General features: G+C 59.8%; 2 protein-coding genes across 2 annotated transcripts in view; both read left to right on the plus strand.

Annotated features, from left to right (window-relative positions):
* UIMC1 (ubiquitin interaction motif containing 1) overlaps window positions 1-7418 on the plus strand; it is a gene marked incomplete at its 5' end in the record, with an annotated part of 35035 nt that extends 27617 nt beyond the window's left edge. The window contains 4 exons of the mRNA XM_082006399.1: window positions 2910-2988; window positions 4520-4640; window positions 6408-6471; window positions 6929-7418. Coding sequence (XP_081862525.1) covers window positions 2910-2988; window positions 4520-4640; window positions 6408-6471; window positions 6929-7185 — 521 coding nt within the window. The 3' untranslated portion in view covers window positions 7186-7418. The remainder of the gene's footprint in view (window positions 1-2909; window positions 2989-4519; window positions 4641-6407; window positions 6472-6928) is intronic.
* Window positions 7419-8730: 1312 nt separating this feature from the next.
* HK3 (hexokinase 3) lies at window positions 8731-13532 on the plus strand. Its single transcript, XM_082006003.1, has 17 exons — window positions 8731-8893; window positions 9219-9367; window positions 9527-9646; window positions 9764-9859; window positions 9945-10044; window positions 10127-10310; window positions 10486-10641; window positions 10756-10989; window positions 11079-11383; window positions 11461-11600; window positions 11749-11868; window positions 11955-12050; window positions 12175-12274; window positions 12405-12588; window positions 12672-12827; window positions 12999-13232; window positions 13360-13532. Exons 1-17 carry the CDS (start codon window positions 8794-8796, stop codon window positions 13496-13498), a joined length of 2613 nt encoding a protein of 870 aa, XP_081862129.1. The 5' UTR covers window positions 8731-8793; the 3' UTR covers window positions 13499-13532.
* The last annotated feature ends 415 nt before the right edge of the window (window positions 13533-13947 follow it).

Genomic DNA, 13947 nt, shown 5'->3' on the forward strand with positions numbered 1-13947 from the left:
ATCTGATCATGAATTTCCATTCTCCTGTGGACTGAGTAAATAAAAAAGAAGAGCCTGCTGTTGCGTTAGCTACTGTACCAGGCTGGGGAAGGTTCAGGGTTTCCAGCTCAGTGACTGGTGTTAATTCCAAGTGGATGAGTGGAGCCGTGGAAGTGCTGTGCCAGCTCCCTCTTCCTTCGTGCACTCGGCTGAAGGGCTTGCTTGTGTCAGAGGAGCTCTCCGCTGGAGTCACCGCATCCATTGCCACCTGCTGCTGCCAACTCAGGAATCTGCTAGTCTCAGTCTGGAAGTGATTCTTAGCTGCTACTGAGTACAGCAAATAGTCTTGAGCTTCAGGACATTCTCTGCTCCTCTTGCCCTCCATCTATGCACTCGCAACCTCTCAGTTCCCAAGTGAGCCAGGAAAATGAGGATTTGGTACATCGCTCCTTCCCAGAGCATTGAATACAACCCAATGCAGCTGTCAATCTTCAGTGTCAGTGCTGGTGCTGTTCAAAAACTCCTGACAGTGGTACTGATACAGCAGAAAGAGTAATGGAACGGGTGCGGAGGAAAACTTCATCACTTCCAAAAAAGGACAAGGTGCTGGTGAGCTTGCCACTAATAGGATCCTGCACAAAAAGTACTGAGAATGTGGAGGAAGCTGGTGCAGCAAACTGCAGGTGGGTCGTGCAGCAAGGCAAGGAGCTTGGTGACTATGGCCTCGCAGCTCCACGTGCTGACCTGACCTGGCAGCCCCATGAGGTGCCTGGGGTGGGTGTGCTGATAGTGGGGATGTGCTGGGGAGGATTTGCTCCTCTTCCCCTGGGTGCAAGCTGGAGCCAAGCAAGCCAAGGATGACTTGTCAACCAGAAGAAATGCCAAGCCAGAGAAAAGGTCATTCTCGGGCTACAGAGTGTGTCTGACCAAGTGAAGAGCATTGTGTCTGGGAGAGTTACAAGGCTCTCATCACACAATGGGTCAGCACTGCTCTGTAGTGGGGGTTTTCCCCAGGGCAAGTGTTTTCCCACGTTCTGAGCCCCCTTCCTGCGGGCAGCCAGCATGTTTTGGCAGGGGTCGTGCCTTGCCAGCATTTGGGAAGATGTGAAGGGGGGAGGCTGGCTCCGCTCTGCCTCGCTGTGCCTGTTGCGTGGCTGGCCCTGTTCTCTCTCCTGTGCCTCTGCTTCCAGCAGCACAGCTGGGGTCTTCCCCTGGGCAGCTGCAGAGCTGGTCCCAGACATCTCTAATGGGCCCATTATGCCAGATGTGTTCACTGCTCTTGGAAGAAAATAGAACTGATTAACACCTGAGCTGGTGCACGAGGCTCCAGAGGCAGTGTTAAAGGAATATTAACGAGCGCACGCTGATTTGGAGAGCAGCTTAGTTGGGTTGTTGGGAGGCTGGATGGCCTGGGGGGTGGCTGTGGTTATCAGTCGTCCTTGTCAGGCTGCCACTTTGAATCTGGGCCAGGCTAAGTTAAAGAGAGACATCCTCTCCAGTGCCTGTGAGAAATGAGCTGTTGGTATCAGTCATTGCCTATGAGACAATACCCACATCCTAGGAAATGCTCAAGCTTATTTCTTCAGCATGGATGTCTTCCATCAGCCCCAACAGCTCCTGAGCATCTCGCAGTGCATTTGCTGGTCGTGGCAGCAGATCAATGATTGCTACTGAGGGAAAGGCCATGTTGTATCAGCATTGTGGATAGATACTGGGGTTGTCTAACACTCTGGAAATGGGGTTTTGCTAAAACTCTGAAGGATTCCCTTTATTCCACACACAATTTTGTGCAATCCCTTCTTTATCACAGATGATGTGCCAACAGTAACAGGTTTGTCATACCTATACCTTGGATTCAGACCTTTCCCCTAACAAGAGTATGGGAAGGAAATCCATCACTGGGCTGTAAGATAGCTCCCTTCATTGTCCCCTTAGCCAGCTTGCCCAAGAGTGCTTACTGTGACATCTGTTTTGGAGATGGAGTCTTGAACATCCCTGGTGAAGCAAGCTAAGCTATCTGATACGTTCCCTGAGGATCTTTGCTGGTGGCATGTCAACAGGAATACACTGAGAGGAATTTGGCTGAAAAAGACAATGCTCTGACATGCTCCCTGCAGATGCCTGGAGAGCAGGTTTGGAAAGGCTGCTTGGGCTTGCTGGAGGAACAGAAATTGTTGGACCTGTCATCAGCATGCTGGTCAGCCAGGATCTCGCTAGCTACCCACGTGTGTCAGAGCTGGCCCTTCCCTGCTGCTGCTGGAGAGCAGCACCACTGATGCTTAGTCTTCATCAGGAGGCCCCACAGAGCTGTATGGGGACAGTAGTACAGATCACCCCCGTTTCACATGGGCAGTGGGAAAAGCAGTGAGTGTAGGCTAATTGTTGTAACCTTCCCTTTCCAGCATGAGCTGTATCCCTCCCCAGCAAGGCTCGCTCTTCCTGCTACGTTTGCAGAGGGGCTGATGCCTCTGCACACCCTCTGCCTCAGCTCTCCTTGCCCCTGAGCTCGCAGTTACCATGCTCCCTGCCCTGCAGTGGGCACGGGCGCTTGGTTTGGCAGGGAGCGATGCTGTGCTGCTGGAGCATCTGTGTAACTCTTCTCCCAGGCTGTTGTGCTGCTGTGTGTCAGCTTTAAAATTACTGTAAACTGCATGCTGTTGATCCAGCTGTTTCTGGCGGAAGACAAGTTACAGTGTGAACTGGTTAGCTGGCTTTCAAGTCCAGGGAAGGTAACTTCTTCAGTATCCCCACCAGAAAAAAGCAGAATTGGCCAGCTGCCTCTTCTGCAGGAAAGAAGACCCTGCCTGTCCCAGTCCAGTATTTCTTTGCCTCTACCATCACTTCTGCTTGAGTGGAAGAGATTGAAACTTGTTGCATTCAGACATGGTGTAGGCGTGGATGGCTGGTAACCATTTCTGGTTTTTCTCCAGTGCTCACCCGGCGTCAGAGAGAGGCAAGAAGTAAAGCTGCCAGTGGTGAAAGTGGCGCAATATCCTTAGACATTGACAAGTAAGTAGGTATGCTTGCTCCTCTGAGATTGATTGTGTGCTTCAGTTCTAGCTTGCCTGTGGATGCCTTTATTCCTGTATAAATGCTGGCCGTTGGCCTTATAGCAGTATTTTCCTAAGAAATTGCCTGCTCTCAGTGCCTCTTGTTGCAGTGCTGGCTGTATTTATACCGAAGCAACAGGAATTTGCTGTTCTCAGATTGTTTATTTTTGTGCTAATTTCCTTTCAGCCCAGTCCATGGCAGGTCAGGGATCCATGGTCTCTGGCCACTGTGGGGGGAGCTGTAGCTAAAAAGGTGCTAACTCAGCTGGTTTCTAATGGGAAATTTGAGCTTGGTAACCTCGGGAAAAGAGGAGGCTAGGACAAGGAGGCTGTCAACATGGCACCTGTAGTGATATTCTTAATTAAATTAGACTTTCAGAATAGCAGTGGCTTTGTTTAATCTCTTCCCATGCAGCCCCTCCTCCTGCCACCCACACAAAACATCATAAGAGAGGATCTGACAGTAAAATCCCTGCTACGGAAGCAATTTTGCTGTTACAAACAGTGGATGGCAACATCACTAATGGAATTAGGCTAATTATAGAGAGGACAGCTTCTGTTTAGACACATTATCTGGGTAATCAGCACTGACTGGAAAGAAAATAGGGGAAAAGTACTGCAGAGTTTTGCTCGATGGGGGCTCTCCATATGCATTTTAGAGCCTAGGGTGAGTTTTACTAGGAGAGTACTGCTTATCAAACTGAACACAATGCTGCTGGGGCTGGTCCCTCGGGGCTTGTCTCTCCTTGGAGTTGGTCCATTCCTGAATAGCTCCCTGGGTGGATGCTCCCTGAAGAACTGGTGCCCTCTTCTGCACGGTTCGGTCCCCTCTGAGAGCTGGTGTGGAAGAAAGTGTAGCTGTATAAATCCATGCCTGACCTTCATTTCCTTTCACCCAGGATAATTTTCTTCCCAGGCACGCTAGGTTGTCCTGTGTGAGCCTGGGCATCTTCTACACAAATGAGGGGGTTTGAGGAACACGCTGTGCCAGCCCCCCAGCAGAAGTGCATGCTTTGCATTCCTTTCCCAACATGGCATGATGTAAAATGGAGACAGTGCAGAGAAAGACGTGATTTACTAGTCAGACAAGTTCATCCAGCCCTGGTAAAATGTCTCTCTGATTTAACACACTTGGTTTGCTTTTCAGGCAGAATTTAACTCCCCTTTGCGAAGCCCTTGCACTTCATTTCTGTGGATTTTGACAGGGTGCTTTATGTCTGGGGAGAAATCAGCAGTGTTTGAGATAGTTAGATGAGCAGATTTGATTACCGTCCCGCTGCTGCAGCAGCAGGATACAGAGGAACAGGCAGGGAAAACTGATAATCGCTCAGTCTTTGCAATTGGTGCCAGCCTGACCCCACTGAGTGAGACCCGATCTGATGACATGTCTTCTCTGTGGCGTGGCCTGGAGGAGGAAAGTCATTGCTAGTGGCTGGGAGCCGGTGCAGGGCAAATCCTAATGCAGTGCTCTGTCCTTTGCTGCCTGGCAGGTGTGAGAAGTGCTACCTCTGTAAGTCACTGGTGCCACTGCTGCAGTATCAGAGGCACGTGGACAGCTGCCTTCAGGCTGCTAGGCAAGCTCAGGGAACCAGGAGGCTGCGAAGCGCCAAGGTGAGGGGCGACCCTGCAGACCATCTCCTTTGCTTTGCGCTGGGTTTGGGGCTGGGTTGGCAGCAGGAGCAGTTTCCCTGGTTTGAGGAGATGAGCTGACCTGGCGTAGGATTGCCTGTCCCTGTGGGCCACTATGGCCAGAGAACTCATTGCTCTCCCTCCCACGACGCTCTGCGGGAGCATGGACCGGTCCCAGGCGTGAGCTAATCCAGTGGAGCTGCCAGTAACCTCTCCAGCAGGCAGGCAGCCAGGGCTGTCCTGCTGCCAGACAGCATGCCTCAGTCCTGCAGGCTTCCTCGGCTGAATATAGATGGAGGGCAGTGTCAGGGTGACAAGTGTCTCTGACTCTATACACAAGTCCTTTCCCATTGGGGAGGGCTTCAGAGCTGGAGCAGGGAGAACTGCTTCATGCCAGGAGCAAACCGCAGCATCCCAAGAGAAACATGGGGGAGCAAGTGCGGTGGAGGTATGCCGGGTGTGGGGGACGTGCCTGGCTAAGGGACGTGGGAGGCAGGAGCGTGGGTAGCAGCTGGCTCACAGTCAGTCAGGTGTTGGCCCCCACCATGCTTTTTCCTGCTCGTGGTGGTTCCAGGGGACCACAGAGAGGGCCCTTCCAGGCCTTCCTGCTGGTTCCTGCAGGCAAAGCCCTAGTGCTGCAGCTTTGCCTGCGCTTGGAAATGTGATTCTCAGCATGAAGATGCAACATGATGTCTTAGTTTTGTATAATCCCTTAAATCCATCACAGGCCTCAGCCCTTTGGGGATTCAGATGCAAATGATGAGATTTCTGGTTGATGATTTTGGCTGGGATAGAGCCAACTGCTGTGTGGTTCAGAGTACTGCAGGGCATGGCTGCTCCTGCACGTGACCAGCTCCATGGGGGCTGTTTGACACTGTCCCTGCGCCCCACAGCCGTCTGGCGTGTGTGGTTCTGCATGCAGGCATGGGCACAGGGCATGGGGGAAAGGTGCTGGAGCCGAGCGGCCCTTGGGGATAGCTCGGCAAGGCTCTGTGTTTCCTCTGGCCCTGCCTTGTGCCGAGGTGGCAGCTCACCAGGGGAGCAGGTCATGCTTTGGTGGGGGCTAGGCTGTTGGAAAGCTTCCTAGTGGCCCTGTTGGGCTTGCAGGTTCCCACCACGGCCCATTTTGGGGTGCTTTGCAGCTCCAACCCCACAGCTGGGATGCCAGTGCCTTCTAAAGCAGTTCCGGGGGCAAGGAGCAGCCAGGACTGAGTTAGCTGGGCCAGCAAGGCTTAAAGCAGCCAGGCCAAGTGGTCTTCCCTTAGCCTGTGTGACCAGAGTGGCTGCATCTTCCCAGGGGCTGAGAGGGGGCACAAGATGTGCATTTCTGCTCTGGCTGTGCCCTTCCCTCCAGCACTAAGCCCCCGTGCCCGGGGACAGAGCCTGCCCTCAGAGGCCCGGTGCTGGGAGATGTGCCTGAGCCATGGTGCCCATGTGTCTCTGTTACAGCCCCGTGCTTGCTGGCTGGGCTTGGGAGTGGCTGCCTGCACCCTGGCCTTCTTCCTTACCAGGCTTTGCTTCACTAACTGCTCTCGGCTGCCTCTGCTCAGGCACTGATCAGGCTGGGCACGGGGCAGTGCCCTTCCCATTGGCAGCTGGCTGTGCTCAGTTGGAGGCCCTGGAAATGCAGCCCTGCCGCTTGTGCCCAGCCTGACCATGTGGGCTGGGGAACATGTGGCCACAGGGCCACCCCAGCTACGGGGTTCCCTCACGACAGCACTGTGACTGTGGTTCTCCTCTCCTTGGCAGGACGGTGGAAGGCGGGAGAGGGGACTCCTCAGGATGCTGGAGCTCTCAGAGAGCAAGTCTGCAGGTGGGAAGCTGCTTTCTGTGCCTGCCTTGCTGGGTCAGGGCTGCCCTTTCCCAGCTCTTCTCTTTTGGTCCTGGCTCAGCCTGGGCTATGCTGAGACAGCAAATTCCCCTTGAAGGTGTCTGTTCTTCCTGGGCAGAGCAGGAGGCTGTGGGCTTGGCTGGCTGCTGGCATCTCCCAGCTGGCTGCCCACATCCCTCCTGTGCCCACTGGACCTGTGCTCAGAGCCCTGGCAGGGGCAGGGGTGTGCTCTGAGCTGTTGCATCAAGAGATGTCCACCTTCCTGGGGGGTGGCAGAGTGCTGCCCACCCTGCCTGCACACCAGTGCTTCACCCCCACGGGTCCAAGGACACGAGGAGGGGAGCGGGGGGAGGAATGCGCTCAGCAGCACCCTCCTCCCCTTGCCCATGGCTCACGCCGGAGCGTGGCCAGGCAGGGCTGACGTGTGTTCTTGTTGCAGGTGCTGATGCGGGGCCCCCCCTCGCTGGACTAGGAGACCAACAGTCCTCTCCTGCACTCTCAGCCAGAGCCGGCGGGCCGGCAGCGGCCAGCCCCAGCTCCCTTCGGCACCTTCCTTTCAACGTCTCCCCTGCAAAACCCAGTGTGTCCTTCTCGGAAGCCACAGACTGCGTGGTGGACTTGGAGCCCCATGCGGCTCTTCGCTTGGGCAGCCAGCAGCAGACCAAGGGCTGCCGCCGGAGAAAGCGCAAGTTCTGAGGCCAGCGGTGCCGTGGACCCCTCTGGCAGCTCCCCGCACCCCGGCAAGGGTCTGCGTGGCACCGTACCCCTGCTTCACCCGCAGCGTGTTCTCCCACCCCCCTTTTATATGTTTTATACAGCCTGTGCAGGGAGTGCTGGGTGGAGAAGTGACTGTGTGTTTTATAGGTGCCTGTGCAGCTTTGCTCTGTTAAAGAAATGGAAATATATTTATGTATGTTTTTATGAAACTGCAGCAACACAGAGGAGCTGGGCTGTCTTTCTCTGGGGCACGGGAGGCACTGGAGGGAGGAGAGGAGGAACAGCTGATGGTGTGTCTAAAATCCCACCTCCCGGGGCCTGTCCGTGGGTGCCGGGAGTGGGGGGAAGTTAAGGAAGTCCCCGGTGCGGTGGGCCCCAGGCACAGCCCTGCCTTTGCACAGCTGGGCGCTGCCAGCCACTGCCGTGGCCATGGTACCCCTCGGCCGGGCTGGGTGCTGCTGCTCGCTGCTGCTCACCGCTGCCTTCGTTACCGGGACGAGCCGAGGCCGAGCTAATTAACACTTGGACTTAAATTTAAAGGCTCTAAGAGGAGGCGAGGGCGGGGCCGCGGAACGGGGAGCGCCCCCTCCCGCGGGGCCGCCCGTTGGCCGCGGTGGGACCGCCCATTGGCCGCGGCGGGGCCAGGGGCGCGGCGGGCCGGCCAATGGCGTGGCGGGGCGCCCGCGGGCGCCGTTTCTGTTGCCGGGGCAACGGCAGCGGCGTTGGTAACGGTCTTCCCGGCGCCGCCAAGGGGCGTCCCTCCGCCAGCCGCCCGCCGCCATGGCCAGCCCCGGGTGCGGCGGCGCCCCGCCCCAGCCCCGCCCGCGCGGCAGGGCGGCCAGGGCCTCCCGGGAGCCGAGCCCCGCCGCCCCCGGCCCGCACGGCCTGCCCCGGCGGGGCCTGGGCCCGGAGGAGCGGGGCCGCCCGGCCCTGAACCGGTGAGGGGCTCCGGCCCGGCGGCGGCCGAGCGAAGTCGGGCGGGGAGGCCGTGGTCGGGGCCGGGGCTGAGCAGGCTCCCCCTGCCCCGCGGATGTTTTGCCTCCCCGGGCAGGGGAGAGACCAGCTTCGGGCCTCTTGCAGGTGGAGGGGAGACGCGGGCAGGGCGAGGCGGGGGCAGCCCCCCTCTCCTGCAGCCCTCGAGGACGGCCCCGGGCCCATCGCCGCCGTGGGGCACAGCTGCCCCCTCTACCCCCGGCTGCTGGGCCGCGATTGCAGTGGAAGGACACTGCAAAGTGACGATGCTGTTGAGACCGTGGTCCCGCGGAGCAGGGGCGCAGAGGGGAGGTGGGAGGCAGAGCTGGGGATGGGCCACCCAGCCCCGCTGGAGTGCCGGCATGTGCCCTGTCCTGTGGGCTGGGGCTCAGTGGGTGACATACCACCTCCTCCACGCAGGTCCCCAGTGAGCCATCAGCTGGGCCACCGGAATGATGGTCCCGCCTGCACACCGGTAAGGCCCATCCCTGCCCTGCACCCAGCGAGAGGCATCCCGTGCCCTTTAGGCCTGCCCTAACGAGCCCTCCCCAGGTACAACGAGCCCTGTTGGCGCTCACCATCCCGCTGGAGACCCTGCAGGCGGTGAAGGGCCGCATGCTGCAGGCCATGCACAAGGGGTTGAGCCGCCAGACGCATGCACAGGCCAATGTGCGAATGCTGCCCACCTACATCTGCTCCACACCCGACGGCACTGGTAAGACAGCCCAGCCTGGGGACAGGCTGCTCTACTACCTGCAGCCCCGCACGCCTTGCTGAACATGGCTCTGGGGGTGCCAGGGAGGGGTGCACCAGTCTCTGGCCAGTTATGGGGTCCATAAACTGGCCTTGCACTGCCTCTGCCAGTCCCCAGTGCAGGGGCAGAGGCCAGGAGCTGGCTCCCTTGGCTCCTGCGGTGGCCTGAGGCTCTCGCAAGCCTCCCCCATGGGTGAGTGACTGTCCCTGGGACAGGGTAAGGCACAGATTTGGGGGACCTGCCACAGGGCAGGTGTCTGCCTGATACTGCCTCTGCTCCCCTGCAGAGAAGGGTGACTTTCTGGTGGTGGAGCTGTGCCAGAGCCGTGTCCGGACCCTGTGGGTGACCCTCCTGGGCGACGGGAACCAGAGCCCCCAAGTGATGTACAAGATCTTCGACATGCCAAGGGACATCATGCAGGGCAAGGGGGAAGCGGTACGAGGAGGCCATAGCAAAGGGTGGCTGACGCTGGGCTGCCCAGCACCACAGAGGCTTGGCAGGGCTCCAGGCTGGTGCTGGGGCTCCGAGCTGCCTCCCACAGCCTAGACACTGGGTAAGCGGGAGCAGGCGATCACCCTGGCTGTGCCTTTGTAGCTCTTTGACTTCATTGCACAATGCGTGCGCCAGTTCCTGGCTGGCATCAGCAGCCCCCAGCATCGCCTCCCCTTGGGCTTCGTCTTCCCCTTCAGCTGCAGGCAGACGTGCTTGGACAAGGTGAGCGGGACAACCTTGCCCCGTGGCCGCAGCCGCCTCCTCCCCAGCATGTCATCAGCGGGTAGTGGGGTCATCCTGGTGGTGGAAGCCAGTGGCTCAGCCATGTGCTCTCCACAGGCCGAACTTATGTCCTGGTCCAAGGGCTTCAGCTGCAGTGATGTGGAGGGGAAGGATGTTGTGCAGTTGCTGCAGTCAGCCATCAACAAGCAGGAGGTGGGGGGCCGTGGGATGGGGGGGGCCTGGCCAGGGGCTGTCCCCGTGGAGGGGTTGACAGTGCTCTTGCTTTGCCACTGGCCAGCTTTACCACGTGAACGTCGTTGCCCTGATGAATGACACTGTGGGCACCATGATGACCAGCAGCACGGCGGGGAAACCCTGTGAAGTCGCCTTGGTCGTGGGTGAGCAGCAAGCACGCCATGTGCCAGGGTGGTGGGTGCTGGGGGGGGCTGTGCCGGTGCTCATCCCTGTCGCCCCCTGCAGACACAGGCACCAACAGCTGTTTCATGGCTGAAGCACAGCAAGTGGAGATGGCGGAGGAGACCAGTGGGCGGATGTGTGTCAACACCGAGTGGGGCTGCTTCGGGGACGATGGCACCCTGAGCGACGTCCTGACCCCCTATGATCAGCACGTGGACCAGGAATCCTCCAACCCCGGGGAGAAGAGGTGCTCCCATCGCCCAGCGAGGGCAGGGTCCCTCGGACTCCCTGTCCACCCTTGAGCATGAGCATGCCACACCCCACCAACATGAACACATAGTCCCCTGTGACACTCCTGGGTACTCTCAAAGGGCTGAGGGGTGCCGAGGGGGATGACTGACCCCTGCTTGGGCTGCACGCAGGTTTGAGAAGCTGGTGGGCAGCCTGTACCTGGGAGAGATCGTCCGGCACGCACTGACTGCCCTGGCTGCAGAGAAAGTGCTCTTCACTGGGAGCAGCGTCACCGTCCTGCGGACCAAGGATGTGCTCAAGACCCAGCAGGTCCTGGAGATCACCGAGTGAGTGTCTGGGGGCCAGCAGCTGCTGCGGGTGAGAGGTGGGGGGGTGACGGCTGGGTACCCCCAGCCGTCAGCTGGTGTCTCCGTAAGTCAGCGCTGTGCTGTCCCTTGCAGCAATGAGGAAGGCATGGCCAAGACGAGGAGGGCTCTGGAGGCTCTGGGGCTGCAGCCAAGTGAGCGGGATTGCTGCCGGGTGCAGCAGATCTGCCGGGCGGTGGTGAGCCGTTCTGCTGCACTCTGCGCTGCCGGGCTGGCCGCCATCCTCAGCCACATGTGCCAGAGCCGGGAGCTGGAGCGGTTGGTGGTTAATGTGGGGGTGGATGGTGAATTGTACCGGGACCACACCAGGTGAGAAGGGACACGGGGCTCCTGGCAGGGTCCCACCCCAGCGGGATGCCTCATGTCCCGCCCTCACCATCTTCCTCTTCCTCTGGCAGGTTCAGGGAGATCCTGCAGAGTGTGACAGGGCTGCTGGCCCCTGAGTGCATGGCCACCCTCCTGCCCTCGGTGGATGGGACTGGGCTGGGGGCAGCCATGGTGACAGCAGTGGCTTTGCGCCTGGCAGCCCAGCGCCGTGAGGTGGACCGGCTCCTGGCCCCGCTGCGGCTCAGCCATGCTGACCTGGAGCGTGTCCAGGCACTGATGAGACGGGAGATGGAGCTGGGGCTGGGCCGGGAGAGCAATGCCAATGCCTCTGTCCGCATGCTGCCCACCTACGTCTGTGGCACACCTGATGGCACCGGTGAGGGCCAGGGGCCTGGGGAGGTGGATGCTGGGGAGGCCATGGTCCTGCTGATGACCCGTGCTGGCTCCCCACAGAGCAAGGTGAATTCCTGGCGTTGGACCTGGGGGGGACCAATTTCCGAGTGCTGCTGGTGCGTGTGGCGCAGGATGGCATCCACATGGCCAGCGAGATCTACGTCATCCCGATTGCCGTCACGCAGGGCACCGGCGAGGCGGTGAGGCTGAGGACCCGTGGCTGAGGGATGGGCCCAGGGGTGGGAATAATTGCCTCCTCCCTCGCTGCCCATGGGCCTAGGAGGGAGCAGCAAGACCCTCACGGCATCGCCCCTGCTTGGCCCCTGAGACTGTGGCTGCTCTCCACAGCTCTTCGACCACATCATTGAGTGCATCATGGACTTCCAGCTAAAGCAGGACCTGATGGAGCAGGTCCTGCCGCTCGGCTTCACCTTCTCCTTCCCCTGCCAGCAGCTGGGCCTGGATAAGGTGAGGGGGTGGCTCCGGCCCCAGGGAGATGGGGAGGGCCCCCGGGTATGAGGCAGCTGCCCGGCCCTTGCTCCTGTCTCTCTCAGGCGGTGCTGCTGAGTTGGACCAAAGGCTTCAGTGCCTCAGGCTGCGTGGGGCAGGATGTGGTCCAGCTGCTGCGGGAGGCTGCCCAGCGCAAACAGGTAGGGAAGGGGTGGGGGCCCATCCCCTGTCCCCAGGGTGCCACCCTGCACCGAGGCGGTGCCAGCACCAGGAGCCAGCTGGGTGCCACTAAAGCCATGTGTGTCCCTGTCGCTGGTTTGGCAGCACTTAGGGTTGAAGGTGGTGGCTGTGGTCAATGACACGGTGGGAACCATGATATCCTGTGGCTATGATGACCCCAAATGTGAAATTGGCCTCATCGTGGGTGAGGAGCCACCTCTCTGCATCCAGGGGGTCTCCCATACCCTCACCACCCGCCCACCAAGCCTGGCCATGGGGTGCCGGGCAGCTCTGCTAGGGCTGTGGTGGGGGTGACACCAGTGCGGTGCCTGCAGGGACAGGGACCAATGCCTGCTACATGGAGGAGATGCAGAATGTGGGCACTGTGGAGGGGGAGCAGGGCCGCATGTGCATCAACATGGAGTGGGGGGCCTTCGGGGACAACGGTTGCCTGGACGACATCTTCACCAACTTCGACCGGCTGGTGGACGAGAAAACAATCAATGCGGGCAAGCAGAGGTGGGTGAGGGCCCTGGGGCGGGAAGGGGCCAGCTGGGCATGGCTGCACCCGGCTAACGCTGCCAGGGCTGTGCCTGGAGCAGGTTCGAGAAGCTCATCAGCGGCATGTACCTGGGCGAGATCGTGCGCCACATCCTACTGGAGCTGGTGGAGAAAGAGCTCTTGTTCCGCGGCAAGCCCTGCCCCAAGCTCCAGACCAGGGACATCTTCCAGACCAAGTTTCTCTCCTCCATCGAGACGTGAGTGCTGAGGTCCGGTGGCTTCCCTTAGCCCAGGGTGGGGGGCATGAAGCCAGAGCCCAGGAGGGGACCATGCTACATCAATGGGACGTGTGCAGGGTGATGCCACTTCCAGCCCATGGGGTGGGGACGGTGATGGGGACATCGGTGCTAACAGTGCCTCTGGGGCAGTGATGGGCTGGCCCTGCGGCAGGTACGGGCCATCCTGCAGGACCTGGAGCTCCAGGCCAGCTTTGAGGATAGCGTGCTGGTGCGGGAGGTGTGCCAGACCGTGTCCCTGCGGGCAGCCCAGCTCTGTGCCGCCGGCTTGGCTGCTGTGGTGGAGAAGATGCGGGAGAACCGGGGCCTGGCCCAGCTGGCCGTCACTGTGGGGGTGGACGGCACCCTATACAAGATGCACCCATGGTGAGTGTGGCTGGGGGTGGCAGGCACCCATTGGGGAACCATGCCCTATGGCAGGGATCTGGGGGAGTCATGGAGTGCCTGGGGTGTGGGACACCAGCCCTCACCCTTCCCTTCTGTTCCCCCCCAGCTTCTCCCAGAACCTCCAGCAGATGCTGCGGGACCTGGCACCCAACTGCACTGTCACCTTCCTGCGGTCAGAGGACGGCTCGGGGAAAGGGGCTGCACTTGTGGCGGCTGTGGCCTGCCGTGGGGCCGAGCCCCGGTGACAGCCACCACTGCCACCACCATCACCCTAATAAAATGCTTTGCTCTGCACCTCCGACTCCTGTGGGGGGACATGGCGTGGGGGGCAGCGCATGGCCGGGCACAGCCCCGTGTAGCAATATATATCGAATTTATTTACATTCATGTCCGGCAGACCCCCCGCCTGCGGCACCGCTATGTACATAAGGCCAAGTGTAAATACTTGAATGCACTTAATACAGAATTAAAAAAACGGTCTTTACACAACACGGCACGGGGCCCAGGGCTGCCCGGCCCCACACGCAGACAGCACGACGGCACTGCACGCACGATGCACACCCAGCGTCCCCCTGGCCCCCTGCCATGGGTCTGTGGGACCCCTGGGGCCAGGCTGAGCCCTGCCACCGCAACACTGAGGGGTGCCTGGCTGCCGTGGGGCATGGGCATTCCTCTCTCACAAAGGGGCTGGGCA

Source organism: Phaethon aethereus (assembly GCF_964289735.1).
Source record: "Phaethon aethereus genome assembly, chromosome: 14".
NCBI classification, from domain to species: domain Eukaryota; kingdom Metazoa; phylum Chordata; class Aves; order Phaethontiformes; family Phaethontidae; genus Phaethon; species Phaethon aethereus.

Excerpts from the sequence above, each read along its gene's own strand:
- HK3 (XM_082006003.1), top strand. The coding sequence starts at position 8,794 with ATGCTGCAGGCCATGCACAAGGGGTTGAGCCGCCAGACGCATGCACAG. Across the intron at positions 12,051-12,174 it reads AGGCTGCCCAGCGCAAACAG|CACTTAGGGTTGAAGGTGGT; the intron begins GTAGGGAAGGGG and ends CTGGTTTGGCAG. Across the intron at positions 12,275-12,404 it reads TGAAATTGGCCTCATCGTGG|GGACAGGGACCAATGCCTGC; the intron begins GTGAGGAGCCAC and ends CGGTGCCTGCAG.